At 48.5% G+C, this 15732-nt stretch overlaps 1 protein-coding gene across 4 annotated transcripts; it reads right to left on the bottom strand.

Moving 5' to 3' along the window:
- Nucleotides 1-7154: 7154 nt before the first annotated feature.
- LOC309628721 (protein S100-A12) lies at nucleotides 7155-15428 on the bottom strand. Of its 4 annotated transcripts, none has more exons than XM_082392021.1 (4): nucleotides 15300-15428; nucleotides 11253-11370; nucleotides 7878-8034; nucleotides 7155-7407 (listed from the first exon to the last, which is right to left on the bottom strand). In XM_082392021.1, exons 2-4 carry the CDS (start codon nucleotides 11306-11308, stop codon nucleotides 7267-7269), a joined length of 354 nt encoding a protein of 117 aa, XP_082248147.1. In that variant the 5' UTR covers nucleotides 11309-11370; nucleotides 15300-15428; the 3' UTR covers nucleotides 7155-7266. The 4 variants fall into 4 exon arrangements, with proteins under 4 accessions (XP_082248147.1, XP_082248145.1, XP_082248146.1 ...); XM_082392019.1 differs by lacking the exon at nucleotides 11253-11370 and adding an exon at nucleotides 8603-8924 and having other exon boundaries at nucleotides 15300-15422; XM_082392020.1 differs by lacking the exons at nucleotides 11253-11370; nucleotides 15300-15428 and adding exons at nucleotides 8603-8924; nucleotides 11094-11238.
- Between the last annotated feature and the right edge of the window lie 304 nt (nucleotides 15429-15732).

Genomic DNA, 15732 nt, shown 5'->3' with positions numbered 1-15732 from the left:
ATTAAAGAACAGAGAAGGCCTGTTGTCAGATGCCTGTCCCTCAGTTCCTATAAGAGGGAGTTGCCCTCCTTGGCAGTGGAAACTGAACTTCTGCGTACATTTCTGGGCATGTTGAGGAAGTACAGTGGCAGCTGCCCGACGCTGCCCAGAGGCTTAACAATGCTCAGAACATGTTCTGGAGCCTGGGTGGTGTGAAATGCTTCCAGAACTGGGCACAGAGATGAATTCTTATAGCATCCACTCATCTGTCTTCTCATTCACTCAGCAGACATTAACTGCAGACTTGCTGTATGTTGGGCTCTGTATAATGCTCTGAGGGGCCCCCATGATAAATACGGCTTCATTCTGTCATTAAGGAACTCCCAGGACTGCAGGGCAGACAGCACAGCTCCTCAAATGATTCCGATATGAAAACTCAAAGGCCAGAAAGGGATAAAGTTCTGTGGGGTTAGAGAGAGGAGGGCTGTCCTTCAGCTGGGCCGTCTCCCCGGAGGGGTGAGTTAAGTCTGGTGGCCACAGGCATCCCAGGATAAACGTGCAGATGCTTCAGAAGGAGGAGAGCACGTGTGCAAAGGCCTGGACGTGGTCAGATGTGGGGTTTGAGCAACAGTGAGGAGCCCTGGGGGTGGAAGAGGGGGAGGTGGGAGATGCAGAGGAGACGGGGACAGACAGTAGGCCACGGAGCTACAATTTCAGCCGAAGAACGGAGGGCACAAGCAGTGGAGGTTTGGGGAGGGAAATGATATAATCATACTTGTATTTTAGAAAAGTCTGTCTGTGCTGTGTGGGATGATTTGGGGTGGGAATGAGACAGTTTAGGAGGCTGCTGCAATAGTCCAGGGTGAGGCTAGGAGAGCCCGAGGTGGTGCTTCTCAGGGAAGATGATGCCTTCAGCCAGGGTCTCAAACTACCCAGACCCCAAGTCAGCAAGGCAGGCGTGTCCCACAACCCCTAGAGGAAGAAGAGAATTGTGTGCTGTTTCCCAAGACCTTGCCAGAAAGCAATGCCTCAGCTTTCACCAGCCGGCTGAGGCAATCTTACACAAGCCTGACACAAGCCCTTCTGTGAAGTAAACTCCAGAATTCAACCTCAACACCTTGCCCCCTCCCAGCGATTGCTGAAAACATGTTTTAGAAAGTCCTGTGTCATAGATTTTGACACTCTAATTACCAAAGTGACAACAGAACTGAAACAATTTGTTGCTCAAGTCCTGTTGCCTCTTGGGACTCAGGCCTGAAACAATTCCTCTACCCCAAGACCCAGGTCATACTCCTGGCCAAACTGGACCCCCAACCCCTGTCCTCAGAGGTCCCCACCGCACACACGAGACAGGGAAAGTGGACACCAGAGGACGGCTGGCCTCCTGTGAGCGTCCCAGGGTTTCCCTTTTCTCTGCGAACTCTCCCACTTTTGCCCATGTACCCAGAATTGTCACATGTATGGTGAGATTGTACAGTGAGAGGGGGACTGTTGCCAAGACCTGAGGCGAGGGGTGAAGAGGAGGGTGATCCCCGGACGGGTGCATCAAGGTGGCAGGATTCTGGCTTGGGGCACGGGGCAACCCAGCTCACTTCCATCCATCCCCCTCCTCTCTTCTCCCTCTACCTCTTGGTTTGTCCCTCTCTTTCTCTATCTTCCCTTCCTACATTCTCTCCCTGAGTCTCTCCCTCACTTGCTGCTTTCTGCCCTCCTGGTCTCAGGGCTGAGGTGCAGTCCCAAGGTGCTTGGGTGCTGCCAGGGAGGGGAATGCCTTTGAGATGTAACTCAGGGTCACATCTCACCGGGATGATGCCTCCAAAACAGAAGATGCTCAGCTTCCAAGATGCCCATTAACAATGGAAGGAGAAAATCACAAAGGGAAACAGTTGAAGGGCTTGAGAGTATTGAGCCTGGAAAAGAGAAGCGGGGGCGTGTCCTCTCCACAGCAAGGTCTCCAAAGCCCTCTGTGATGGGGCATATTTGCTGCCAGTTCCCCCCACCCTCCATCACAAGCATCTCACTTTTTAGCTGTTGGTCCCTTCAGTTAGCAAACAGTAACTCAATTCTACTAAACCAACATTCATCAGTTATTCATTCATTAAGGGACCCCTGTAGGCAGGACACTGTCACAAGCCCATAGAACACAGCAGGTCCCTGTTCGGCTGGAGCTTACGCTTAGGGAGACTCAGGCAAGAAACAAACGGAGGAAGAAAGAATAGATCATTCCAGGTGGGTATGAGCTCCACTGCAAGAGGAAGACGTGCTAGAACAACTACTAGCTGGGCTGGGGAGTCAGACAGGGCTTCCCCGGGGAGGTGACAATGGAAATGAGACCTGGGTGACAAAAAGCACTGGAGAAAGTCTGGAAGGTCTTCGTCAGGTAGTGACACATGAATTATGTTTGGACATCACGCTGGCTGCTGTGTGGATGAGGGGTTGGGGACCAGGTTGGAGGCTGTTGCAGGGATTTATTGAGCCCAGTCTTTGTGTCAAACACTCTGCTCGGTCCCCTGCCCTCAAGGAGCCTTCAACCTAATGGGGGCAACAGACACCCAAATAGCTATTTTCAATATTACGTTGTGGCCAAAAGAAAAGCAACGGTGATAAGCACCAGACGCCCTGGGAGCACAGAGGAGGTGCTTTTCTTCTGTCTTCTTGGGCAAGTGCAGGCCTGCCTGCAGTGGGCGGGGTGGGGGGGGTGGGGGGGAGGCGGGTGGAGGATTAAGGAAACATTCCTCAGACTAATGCTGAAAGGGTGAGGGTTCTGCTTGCCTGGGGCTGGGTTAGGTAATGAGAGAAATCTGAGAAGCATAGGAAGTCAGGGCCTTGCCCTTCACAGCCTGCTTTGCTTCCTTTTAACTTTGAAGACTTTTATATTGACCAAGTTAAATGAAGAGTCCTAGCCATTCTTGCACCGTTGTGGCGGGGGGGGGGGGGGGGGGGGGGGGGGGTCCCTGTAGCCATCCCATTGAATCCAGGCCCTTCTCCTGACTTCCATAGCCCCAATATGCAAGTTGGCTTGACTCGCAATGTGCAACAGCCTACCGGCCTGCGACGTCCTCCTGAAGGGCATGGGTGCACACAGAGCACCTGAGAGAGTGCGCTTGGTGTCCCTTATCACATACTAACTCTCTTGCCCAGAGGGCTCTGTCAGACTCATCATCCCCAAAGCAGCCTGTCGGTGGGGCAGGAGGGTAAGCCCTAGAGTCCCCAAGTTGAAAGCCACTCTGGATAAGAGGTGGAAATATGGGAGGGGGCATGAGCAGGAGAGCTCCCTGGAGGATATGCCATTTGGATTGGGCCTTGGTGGGTAAGCAGGAGTTCCAGAGCCAAAGAAGGGCCCGGTAGCCTGGTAACTACAACAGAGTATCAGACACTTTTTAAATGTTTGTGAATGAAGGGAAAAGAGGGCACTTCAGACAAAGAGAACAGTAGGACAGCAGGTACAAAATCCAAGAAATCTGATAGTCCATGGGGAAACTGGAGAACGTTCTGGAATGGCTGGAGACTAGGGTTCATGGCGGTGGACAGGAGGTCAATGGCGAGATGCTGGAGAGGACATGTCCAGTCTCTGTGGTCCTGTGGTTCTAACTGTCCTCGTGTCTGTTTGCTTGTTTTGTGATACCTGCCATCGTCCGGGGACCAGGCTCTGCATTTTGACGAAGGGACCAGAGATCACCTGGTCCAAACATCACACTTTAAAGATGAGAGACCAGCTCAGAGAAGCAAGGTCATTTGCTCAAACTCACAGAGCCAAGAAGCAGTTGAGCTGGGAGGCTAACCTAGTACATTTTATTCCAGGTTGAAGGCTCTTTTCATCAGCCTTGGGTGCCTCTCCAACTGATGGATTTTGACCATGTTTGGGGACCCTTAACATTTTTCTAAATATGATTGAAGTTCAATTTGTGGTTCAGTTGGCTATTTTGAAACAAAATCATGGCTGTGATTGTTTTCACAATAACAAATGTGCTCGCTTTTGTTCTTATTGGTTGGTTGGGTGGGTGGGTGGCTGGCTGGCTGGCTGGCTGGCTGGCTGGCTGGCTGGTTGGTTGGTTAGTTGACTGGCTGGCTGGTTGGTTGGTTGGTTGGTTGCTGGTTTTTACCAGATGCTAACACTACCATATACATCAGAGTGGCCACAGATACACATGAATGCATTAAGCAAGGGCACAGCTTGTTGCTCTGGCCTTTCGTTTAAAGGCCTTTAAAGAAAGACAGCACCTAACGGCCCTTAGTTACTTGTCTAATACTGGTCAACTTTATCCAAGTTACCCCTAAAATGTAACCTAAATCTGTGCTTTGGTTTAAAATAACCTTTACCTGTTGTGGCTGCAGCAGAGAGAAGATAGCTGACCAGCTGTAACTAAAACCTCCTATATAAATTAGTATTTTACTATTAATGCTAATACCTAGTGAGTGCTTACTCATCATCAGACGTTGTGCTAAGTGTTTTACACGTGTTGCTAGGTTATCTAGTCCTCACCTCAACTCTGGGAAAGGTGCTGCTGTTATTCCCATTTTAGTGATGGGGAAACTGAGGCTTAGAGATTTTAAGTAACTTGTTCAAGGTCTCACAATTAGTAAGTGGTAAAACTAGGATCTGAATCCAGAAATATAACTTTAATCTTCATACTTGGGCCACTACCCTTTCAGTGCCCAAATATAACTTCATTCTCATCCTTCTAGATCCTACTCAAAGTTCTCCATCCCATCCAAGTATCTCAGAACATTAAAATTGGATGACACCTGAGTGTTCACCTAGTCTAAACTCTTCAAATGAATTTACCGAATTCCTTTGAATTCTTCAAAAATGAGGACAGAGATCCAGAGAGGCAAAGTGTTTTTCCCAAGGTCACTCAGCGAGTGAGGGCTTTCCCTGAATGGTCCCCCTTTCTCATTCAGTGATGGAAGCCTTCCAGTCTCAGGCCATTCCAAGACCGCCTTCTCTGGGTCCTGAATTCCTTCATCTTTGGCTAATCCCACTCCACCCTCATCTTCAGCCTCTCCCCCTGCCCCATCCCCAGGAGAGGGTCTCCACAGGCTCCTGCTTCCTCGCATACTTTCCACACTTCCCTCCTGCCTCAGCTTTGCCTCAGATCCACATCTCATGACATAGTAGTTTCCTCTGCTGGGTGGTCCAGCAGACCTCCAGCCCTGGGACCTGTCACTTTCTGGCCTCAGTCCTGAATCCCAGCGTCCTCTGCATCATCTCCACCCAGCTTTGCACCAAATAAACCAAAATACAAACCCACCTCTGCCCCAATATAAAGCTTCTCTTCTCACTTTTCCTCATATCAGTCATATCTGGGCTCCAGCAAGTTACCTCACCTTTTAAAAATGTCGTCATACACTCTGCCCTCCTGGCCTGTCCCTCCTGCTGAGGAGGGGGCAGGGGAGCAGCCGCTGGTGCATCTGCCAGAGCCCAAGTTTGTGCCCTGGCTGCTGTGACTGTGGTGTCCTAGCCTGCTCAGGCTGCGAGAAGGAATGCCATAGGCTGGATGCCTTAAACAACGGACATTTATTCTCCCAGTTCTAGAGGCTGGACATCTGGGATCAGGCTGCCAACGATGGTTAGGGGCCTGGGGAGGGCTCTCTTCCTGGCTTGTAGACTTGCTGTGTGCTCATGGAGAGAGAGAGAAATCTCTCTCTATTCTTCTTCTTATAAGGGCACTAATCCCATCATGAGGGTCCCACCCTCATGACCTAATCTAATTACCTCCCAAAGGCCCCATCTCCAAATACCATCACACTGGGGGTTAAGGCTTCAAGAAGTGAATTTGGGAGGGCACACAAACATTCAGCCCATAACATACGGGTATTCTGACATCTTGACAAAATGGACCTCTTGACCTCTGGACTAAAGGGACACCCCATCTATCCCAGACCTGACTCAGCACCAGACAGTGGTTGGTGGGCAGGGAGGTCCCCAGTGACTTCTGCCCATTCAGACTGAATGCACTTTTCACCAGGGAACAGTGACCCAACACTTGCCCCTTAGGGAGATTATTCCTGTCCTCAGAGACCATGTTCCCTCCTGTTTCCCTCTGGACCATTTATAGGGAATCAAATCAATAGCCTATTGATTTCCATACATTCATCCTTGTAAGAGATATTTCTGAAACACCTACTGCATGCCAGGCACAGTGCTTTTGCTAGAGACCCAGTGCCTACTCTCACACACCCCCATCCATGGAGGAGACGGACATAGAACAAATAAGCACATTAGTGGATACAGAATCACAGCAGGAGAGAAGAGCACAGAAGGAGAGCAGCTTAGTCCTAGGGGAGCATTTCACAAAGAACCTGGACTAGACCAGCATGCGGAGGGAGTCTGGCCCAAGAAGTCTTCCCTCCCCTTATCCTGTGCTGGACAGAGCTCATGCTCTCCCCCTCCTCCTGTCTCTCTTCTTCCCACACCCTTGCAAAGTTCAGCCCCAAGTTTCATGGCCCATACAGGAAATATAAGTGAAATCAATCATCTCACTCCCTTACTCAAAACCCCCTGTGGCTCCTTAGCACACTTGGCACAAAGTCCAAGGTCCTCCCCACGGGCTGTAAGCCCCTGCTCCCTGCTCCCTGTTTCCTGCAGGCTCTGGTCTCCCACCAGCCCCACCTCAGATCTGCACCCGCCACTGTGCTGTTCTTTGAGCAGGTCAGACACATGCCCGTCTTAGGGCCTCAGCCTCTTTCTGCAGGAACTCTTGACCCACAGACATCCGCAAGCTGCTCTCCTTCCTTTCTTTTAGATTTCTGCTCAAACACATCCCTCAATTATCATATTTAAACCAGTATCCCTGTCCTTCCCTCTGCCCCTTATTTCCTTGCTTTAGCTTTCTTCATATCACTTATCATTACCTACCAGTGTATTGTATGGTATATTTTTATGCTAATACCTAGTGGTTTGTCTGTTGGTTCATTTTCTATCCCCTCCCCAATAGAACGCAAGCCCCAAGAGGACAGGGACTTCACGTCTTTGGTCTCTGGCTATTATAGATGCTCAGTAAATATTTGTTAAATAAATGAATAAATGAACAAATAGGGGACATTTAATAAATTATTGGTGAACAAATGAACAGAGCAGGGGTTCTCAGAGGTCTAAATGGGGACTGTCGGAACAGCAGGGGTGAGGAAGGATCAAGTTTTGTGAAAGAAAAAAGTACACAGACACTGTTAAGAACGGTTCAAGGGTACTTTTATTAACTCTCGCTTCCTTCAGGCAAGGCAGACTTCGGTGAGGAGAAGGGAAAGTCTTCTTGGGGACATTGCTGGAAGAGCCCATCAGAGCGTCTACTCTTGGTGGATAGCCTCATGGGCAGTCTTCAGCACCCTGGACACCAAGACTATGAATTCCTCAAAGGTGACCTGTCCGTCTTTATCAGCATCCAGCTCTTGGAATACTTTGTCAATGGAAGGTTGGTCTTTGGTGTTCTTGGAGAAGGGAAAGCAGGGACAGTGAGCTCCCCTTTTTCCAGGCCTCGAATCCCTCAGAACTCAGCTTAGGGAGGCCTGGGAACACTAACTCATTAGCCAAAACTATGTGGGAGAATCCAATGTGAGAAAACAGAAGACAGAGAGAAGCAGCTGTCTTGGGCCATCCTAGAATCAAGTCTTGACCTGGAAGATGCTGTGTAGCTCAGCAATCCAATCCCACCCTGCCCTGCCTCTCTCCACTTTACAGAGGCAAGAAGGAGCAGAGCCTAAGGTGATGGTGGGAGTTATTCAGAGGGGAGGCAGAGCCCCTGTCCCACAGCTGGTTGGGGGGCAGGGGGAGACATCCTTGAAAGCTCAAACTGGGACGAACCCACCCCAGTCCTTGTCCCACCATCATCCTTCAGGCCTTGCCACTGCCCTCAGTGCAAGTGGTTGGGCAACATTGCCAAGAGAGGGGCATCATGTACCTTGAGGGCATTTGGAAGTTCCTTTGTGATCAGCTGCATCAGCTCACGCTTGCTGAGGGTGTCATAATGCCCCACCCGAATGGAGTATTGGTGGAAGATGTTGATGATTCCCTCCAGGTGGTCTTCCAGCTTCGTCATCTCCCTAACTTCACATTCACTTTCAAAGAGACAAAGAAGGTCTTGTCAAGGGGCAGTTCCTCCCCCACCCCACAGCACTTTCACTCTCTCCTCTCTTTCCGTATCAAAGGTTTAGACAAGGGATGACTACCCCTGGGTCTGCTCTGCGTTCTCTCTGCTCTGTGTTTGATCCACGGTGAATGTTCTCATGTGCGGATAGGATGGGGGGAGAAGGACGTAGAATACCGTCTAAAGTCTAAAAGAATCAGCCTTAACTGTCACGGTGTTCCATGTCCCCCCGTCTCCTGGGGACTATAGTTCAGAGGGTGTTAATCACTCAAGCTCACCTGGGAAGGGTGCTGTGGTTGGCCAGGCTGTTCCCTTTCCCCCCAAGTGTTGGTACTTTAGGGCCCTTACAGATGCCAGCCACCCCACCCACCTCGGCCATCCCCAAGTCCCGAGACTGAGTTTTCCTAGCAGAGCAAGAGCTGGCATCCTTGGGCCAAAAATACAGTCAACCCAGAGCGGGTCCAGCAGGCAGGGGGTTGTGGCTTCCAACAGCCTGCCAAGTGGCCCCCTGAAGGCCCAGCCAAGGAAAGGACACTTACCCCTCAATGCACAGAAGTGTGGAGGCAGCAGTACTGGTGAGGAGCCCTGAGCCAGGGAGGTGTTTATAAGGCATGTGTCACCTTTGACCTCGAGTGAAGAAACTTCTCTGATTCACCATGGGGCACGTTTCTCTGTTGCTCAAGAGAAGCTTCAAACATGTGGCTCTGACTGCAAAACGGGCAGCTCAGATTGCAAGAGAACAAGTTTCACTGCAGGCATGGCTCCTACCCGGAAAGGGAAGGGCTGGGGAGAGGCATTTGCTGAGTGTCTATACAACAAAAGTGATGGTGATAATAAAGACAGTCAAAGTAGACATGTAATCTGGGAACAGAAAAAGGACATTGGTTTAAAACTAAAGAAATCTGAATATAAAGTATGGAACTTAGTTGATAATAACGTGTCAAGAGCAGTTGATTAATTGTAATAAACGTACCACACGATGTAAGATGTTAATAATAGGGGAGACTGTGTGCAGGAATATTGGAACTCTATATTATTTTCCCAATTTTTCCATAAATCTAAAAATGTTCTGAACTAAAGTCTAAGTGTTTGTTTGTTTGTTTGTTGGCCGCGCAGTGCAGCTTCCAGGATCTTAGTTTCCCGACCAGGGATTGAACCCAGTCCACAGCAGTGAAAGCACCTAGTCCTAACCACTGGACCACCAGGGAATTCCCTAAGTGTTTTTAAAAGTGACCATGTATTGGTCACTCACATCATGCCAGACACTGCCTTACACAAACCCTCACTTAATTCTCCAAACAGCCCTCACTCCAACAGCGTTAATGGATTCCCCATTTTGCAGATGAAGAAAATGAGTTTGGAGAGGTTAAGGAACTTTTCTAAGTGCCAAATCCAAAATTGTCTGCTTTCAAAACCTTTGCCATTTTGTAATTTTTCCCTAAAATGAGAATAGTCTTTTGTTATCAAAAATAATACATGCTTGGGGCTTCCCTGGTGGCGCAGTGGTTAAGAATCCACCTGCCAATGCAGGGGACACGAGTTCGAGCCCTGGTCCGGGAAGATCCCACATGCCGTGGAGCAACGAAGCCCGAGCACCACAACTACTGAGCCTGCGCTCTAGAGCCCACGAGCCACAACTGCTGAGCCCATGTGCCACAACTACTGAAGCCCGTGTGCCTAGGGCCTGTGATCCACAACAAGAGAAGCCACCGCAATGAGAAGCCCACGCACCGCAACGAAGAGTAGCCCCCACTCACCGCAACTAGAGAAAGCCCGCGAGCAGCAATGAAGACCCAACACAGCCATAAATAAAATAAATAAATAAATAAATTTATTTTAATAATAATAATACATGCTCATACTTTTTGTAAAAAACCTAATTTTTGGTAAATGCCACAATCTTATATCAGACCCTGACCTTTTTCTTCCAGTTTGTTTCCTAATGCCATCAATTCTTGATTAGCCTTTTTTTTTTTAATGAAAGCTTCTTTATTTATTTATTTATTTATTTTTGGCTGTGTTGGGTCTTCATCTTTGTGCGAGGGCTTTCTCTAGTTGCGGCGAGCAGAGGCCACTCTTCATCGCGGTGCGAGGGCCTCTCACTGTCGCGGCCTCTCTTGTTGCGGAGCACAAGCTCCAGACGCGCAGGCTCAGTAGTTGTGGCTCACGGGCCCAGTTGCTCCGCGGCACTTGGGATCCTCCCAGACCAGGGCTCGAACCCGTGTCCCCTGCATTGGCAGGCAGACTCTCAACCACTGCGCCACCAGGGAAGCCCTTGATTAGCCTTTTTAAAAATTCTTTCTTCCACGCTCTCCCACACCCTCCAAATCACTGTGTGAGACTCAGGGACAGAGCAGCACAAATTCCGTGGCTGCCCTCCCAGAGTTTGGAATCTAATGGGTTCAGACACCTTCCTGAATCGTAGGAAGAGTTCACTGCACGTGATGGGGGTGGGGGGTTGCTGGGCGCTAGTCAGGCCGAGACTAGCGACCTGGATTCCACACTGGCAGGGGTACTTGGGAGAACCAGGGCTGCCTGGCAAGCCACAGTGGGAAGGGTGCCAGGGACCAGCCTGTGCCCTCGGGCAAGCGTTTGACCTCTATGAGCCTGTTTCTTCATTTGTGTGGTCACCTCACCGGACTCCTTTAGTTCCCAGAGTTGTTATGAGGCTCAGCTGACAGAATATGTGAGAAAAGGCTTGAAAACAGTAAAGTGTCATCTTTAAGTTGGTTTTTCTTTTGCCCTTACCCACCCAGCACGGACGTGGATCATTTAGCCCAGCCAGCATGAAAATGAGCCCAGAGACAGCCCTCCGGGGCCCAGCCACTGGATACTGGGGGTCTCCTAGCAGAACAAAGAGACCTGCCTCTTCTGTGTCTTGAGGAGTGTCCACTGGTGGAGGGGCCTACACTCCAGCTTTCCCTCTGAGCACCAGCCCCTACACCTGTGCCCGTCCAGCAAGGCCTTCCAGAAGTCAAGGGAGTTCACACAGAAGGCTCCTGACACAGGGAATAATATCACTTGCCTTACCTTCCTCCTTTCTCCCACCTGACCCCACTGAAAAGGTAGGATTGGCCCCAAGGGGCAAGGCCAAGCCCAAGTGATGTTCCCTCCTGCTGCTGGCCTTGGTGCTCCCAAGGGTATTCCAGAGACTGGTGGCCTCCGGGCTATTCCTTGGGCTGGTCTTACCGCCCCATCAATAGGAACTCCACGAGGCCAAGACTGTGTAGGAAGCTGATGCTCATGGCAGCCAAGAAGGATGAAGAGTATGGGAAACTCTTTTGTTGATAGTTTGATACAGATGGTACTGTAATGGTAGATGCATGTCATTTTACATTTGTCAAAACCCATAGAATGTACAATGCAAAGAGTAAACAGTAACATGAACTATGGACTTTGGTTAACAGTAATGCATTAATGTTGGCTCATCGATTGTAGCAAACATACCACACCAGTACAAGATGTCAATAACAGGGGAGCTGGGGGAGTGAGGGCTAAGGGGGTATTTGAGAACTCGCTGGACTTTCTGCTCAATTTTTCTGTAAACCTAAAACTGCCCCTGAAAAATAAAGTTTATTAATTAAGAAAAATACTACTGCCTCTGAAGTCATTATGCACAAAAAGTAATAGCATACTACGCAACAGGAAACAAACTTTTCAAGTAAATTTTGAGCCAAATTGATAGAGATTTACTTTCACAACTTCCTCTATAAAGTTGGTCAAAATACCTTGACAATGGTGGGGAACCTAGCACATTAGAAAAAAATTTTAACTAGCAAAAACGTGAATTCATTCTAATTCTTATAACCTCAACAAGAAATAAACACATGCTCTAAAGTAGAAGATAGACAGAGCTTCAAGAGTAATAAACCAAATGTGATCATGTAAACACCTCGAAAAAGTATATCAAGATAACTAAATTTTCATAATGCAAAAAACAATGAATTAAACTGATAAATCTGAGTAAAGAGTATATGGGAATTGCTTGTACTGTACTTGCAATTTTTCTATAAGTTTGTACTTATCAAACTAAATTACATCAACTTGAAATGATACCAAAATTTTAAAGTACTCATGGCAACCGAATGACTCTGTTAGTCACATCAAGAAGTGGGGAGGGGCACACGTAGAGCATAAAATGGGGCAGGGTGACCAGAAGGGGCAGAATGGCAGCCCACCGAGCTGGGTTTACCCTCCAAGTTAGCCCAGAGCCTGGCTCTGGGTAGAGACAATAAATATGAGTGCCCTACCCTTACAGAGGCACCTTCTCTGAAAAATGCTTCTCCAGGAGGGAAATAAACTCCCAGGTAAGCAAAGAGAGGGGAAAAAGAGGGTGACATTGCTTTAAAGGATGGGAGGCACTGGGTCTAAAGGGACTCCATCCCCAGAGATGTGAAAAGAGCCTCAGATCCACTCTAACCTCTGAGCAATGATGAGGAGAAGAGGAGCATGGGTTTCTTCACCTGGCAAACACTTCCTGGCCCTTCATATCTGCTAGTCACTGCTGGCCAGGCACTGGGGAAAGCAGCCATGAACAGGACAGACGTGATACTGACCTCGCTGAGCTTACAGTCTGGGGAGGACACAGACGGGAAGGGCTCTCTGGTAAGGCAGGGACAGAGCTAAAAAGGCCAGGAAAAGAGAGGCATTGCTTCTTCTTGTTTGAACAAAATTAATCATCAGCTTTATCCTCAGTTTTGGCAAGCAGAATGTCAAATATCTTTTACATCTAAGGGGGGAGGAAGACCTCTCCCTCAGTTATTCTGGGGTGCAAAGCTAGTTACTGGACCAGTTTTCAAAAAGTATCCCAGGGTTTTCAGGAAGTGAGACAGCAATCCCTCTATGCCTTCCCCCACTTTCCCGTCACAGCCTCCAAATTTGGCAGTTAGAAAAAGCTGTCAAGTTGGACTAGGATGACCATGATCAAAGTGCCATGGTAGGAAGAGGTTATCAAGGCCTCTGAAATAAAATCTTTTGAAGTCTAGCCTGGTGACCTCCATTCAGTACCACAGACTCCCCTGCATGCTTTGTGTTAACCCAGTTACCATAGCAACATATACAGAAAGGAGCAGGGTCCAGGCCCCATATGGGGCACCACTGAGGCCTGGATGAGGACCTGGACCACCCCTGCATTGGTGGCCAGCAGTTTGCCCCTGAAACTGCACAGTCCAGGCTTCAATGACCACACCTTACAAGCACAAGAAACTACTGCTTTTGGGGGACAGGTGAGTGAGACCCCAGCTCCCTGCCCCTGTGGCTTGTGGAGGCAGAACAGATCCCAGCAATGGATTAAGAAAGCCCCTGGGGTTTTTGAGCAATTCAGGGATGGGGAGGTCACAAGAGGAGAAACTGGACAGGTAGGAGCACGAGCAAATGGCAGGAAAATAAGATGCTTGTAATGGTGTGTTTATCCGGAACTGAACAAATCATGTCACAATTCAATTTGCAATTTCATCCAGATTACTCAGCATCATGGACTAATTTGCCCTTCAGAATTAGACAACTGGTGGGGGTGGGGGGAGAGGTGTGATGAACTGGGAGATTGGGATTGACATATATACACTAATATGTATAAAATGGATAACTAATAGGAACCTGCTGTATATAAAAATAAATAAAATAAAATTCAAAACAATAAAAAAATAAAGAATTAGACAACTGATGTTGAGACAAGGCTGTGATTATGTTAGGAAATCGGGTGTGGCAGAGACTGTCCAAGGTCACTGTTTCCTTTCTTTTTACTTTTTCAGGTGAAATTAACTGTTTTTTTAACAGCTTTATTGAGGCATAATTGATGTACAAAAACTGCACATATTTAATGCATAAAACTTAATGAGTTTGGACATATGCAAACACCCATGATACCGTCACCACAATCGAGGTCATAAGCACATCCATCACCTCCAAAATTTTCCTTGAGTACCTTTAGTTTTGTTTTTGATTTCTGTGGTAAGAACATTTAGAGTGAGATTACCCGCTTAACAAACATTCGCGTGCACGATACCGCATCATTAACCGCAGTCACTGTGTTGTATAGCAGGTCTGTAGGTCTTTTTCATCTTGCAGGACTGTAAATTTATGTCATTGAACAATAATAGTCATGCTGCCTTTGAGGATGCCACTCGAAGGGGTGAGACTGATTAAAGAACTCCGAAAGGATGCTTCTTTTTGTTTGTTTTCTTTCCCTCCCTTACTACTGCATTCCATATCATTTTCAGACATGCAAAAGACTACACATAGCATATGTCCATTATAAGACAAAATAAAACAACAAACATCTGCAAATCTACAAGAGGCCTTAGTCCCCTGGACAGAAACCAGGTGATTGGCAAAATATTCCAGAAAGCAGAGAAGAAAGAAACTAAAGAATTTTTTGTTTGCTAAAAAATGTAATTCTCTGAGAGCCCCCAGACAAGCCAGCAGACTGGTCAGGTGTGCTTCAAGAATGATTTGTTACTAGCCAAGACATGGAAGCAACCTAAATGTCCATGGACAGATGAATGGATAAAGAAGATGTGGTATGTATATACAATGGAATACTACTCAGTCATAAAAAAGAATGAAATAATGCCATTTGCAGCAACATGGACGAAACTAGAGATTTTCATACCAAGTGAAGTAAGTCAGAAAGAGAAAGACAAATGTCACATGGTATCACTTATATGTGGAATCGAAACTATGACACAGGGGGCAGAGTCAAGATGGCAGACTAGGAGGACATGGAATTTGGGTCTCTGCACAACTAGGACACCTACCAGGCACCGGTGTGGAACCATGGACACCTAAGGGGATGGGAGGAACCCCCAGTGACCGGGTAGGATGTGGGGCAAGGGGGGAGTGAGGGGGGGAGGAAAAGTGGAGGTGGGCTGGGACTGATGCCCCTGAGGGGTGGCAGGGGGAGGGGAGGAGTGTTCCTAAACCCAGTGGGACCCACCCACGGTTAGGGGTCCAGTGGGAACAGGGGAGACCCTGGTGTAGACCCGGGGAGGGGGGACACAGAGGAATGGAAGGGAATGGGGCCAGTGCTTTCCCTGTCCACTTAGGCACCTGGACAGCCCATTGGGCTCCCAGGCCTAATCCTCTGCCCTCGGAGCCTCCCTGCTGCCATGCAGAGCCCAAGCCCCGCCCCTACACCCCCACCAGGGCCCTACCTCTACACTCGGAGACCCCCTCTGAGACCCCCTCCAACCACGCTGGGCCTAAACCCCATCCACATGCCCTCACCCAGGCCCTTACCTCCAAACTCCGGAACTCCACAATCCAGAGGCCCTCCTTTCCACGTGCTGCCTCTCCCGTTCCCCGCAGGTCCTAAGCAGAGGCCCCACCCGCCCGACACTTGAAAATCACCTGCCTAGGCCCCACCCCCAGGGCCTTTTCTGGCTAAGTGGTCCTGAGCCTAGGCCCCGCCCCATGCTCAAATATCACCCCCACCCACCCACCCAGGTCCCACCCATCCTAAACCCCGCCCCTGCCTAAGTTCCACCCCTGCCTAAACTCTGCCCGCATAGCCAAGGCTTTTTTTTTTTTTTTCTGTTTTTCCTCTTTTAGATTGGGACTCCGTTTTACCTTGTTGATTCATTGTTGTTAATTCATTTATATTTTTATTTTTCCTAATAAATCTTTTATTTTTCTAATTTTATTTTATTCCTTATACTTTGTTATTGTTCTG

The sequence above is a fragment of the Balaenoptera borealis genome (genome assembly GCF_965194805.1).
Source record: "Balaenoptera borealis genome assembly, chromosome: 1".
Classification (NCBI taxonomy): Eukaryota; Metazoa; Chordata; class Mammalia; order Artiodactyla; family Balaenopteridae; genus Balaenoptera; species Balaenoptera borealis.
This window is presented reverse-complemented; position numbering and strand designations above follow the sequence as displayed.

What these genes read in the sequence shown, in the direction of transcription:
- LOC309628721 (XM_082392019.1), bottom strand. Translation starts at nt 8,676, where the DNA reads ATGCCTTATAAACACCTCCCTGGCTCAGGGCTCCTCACCAGTACTGCT. An exon ending in ACACTTCTGTGCATTGAGGG is followed by an intron (nt 8,035 to 8,602) that starts GTAAGTGTCCTT and finishes TCTCTTTGAAAG; the next exon opens with TGAATGTGAAGTTAGGGAGA. An exon ending in AACTTCCAAATGCCCTCAAG is followed by an intron (nt 7,408 to 7,877) that starts GTACATGATGCC and finishes CCCTTCTCCAAG; the next exon opens with AACACCAAAGACCAACCTTC.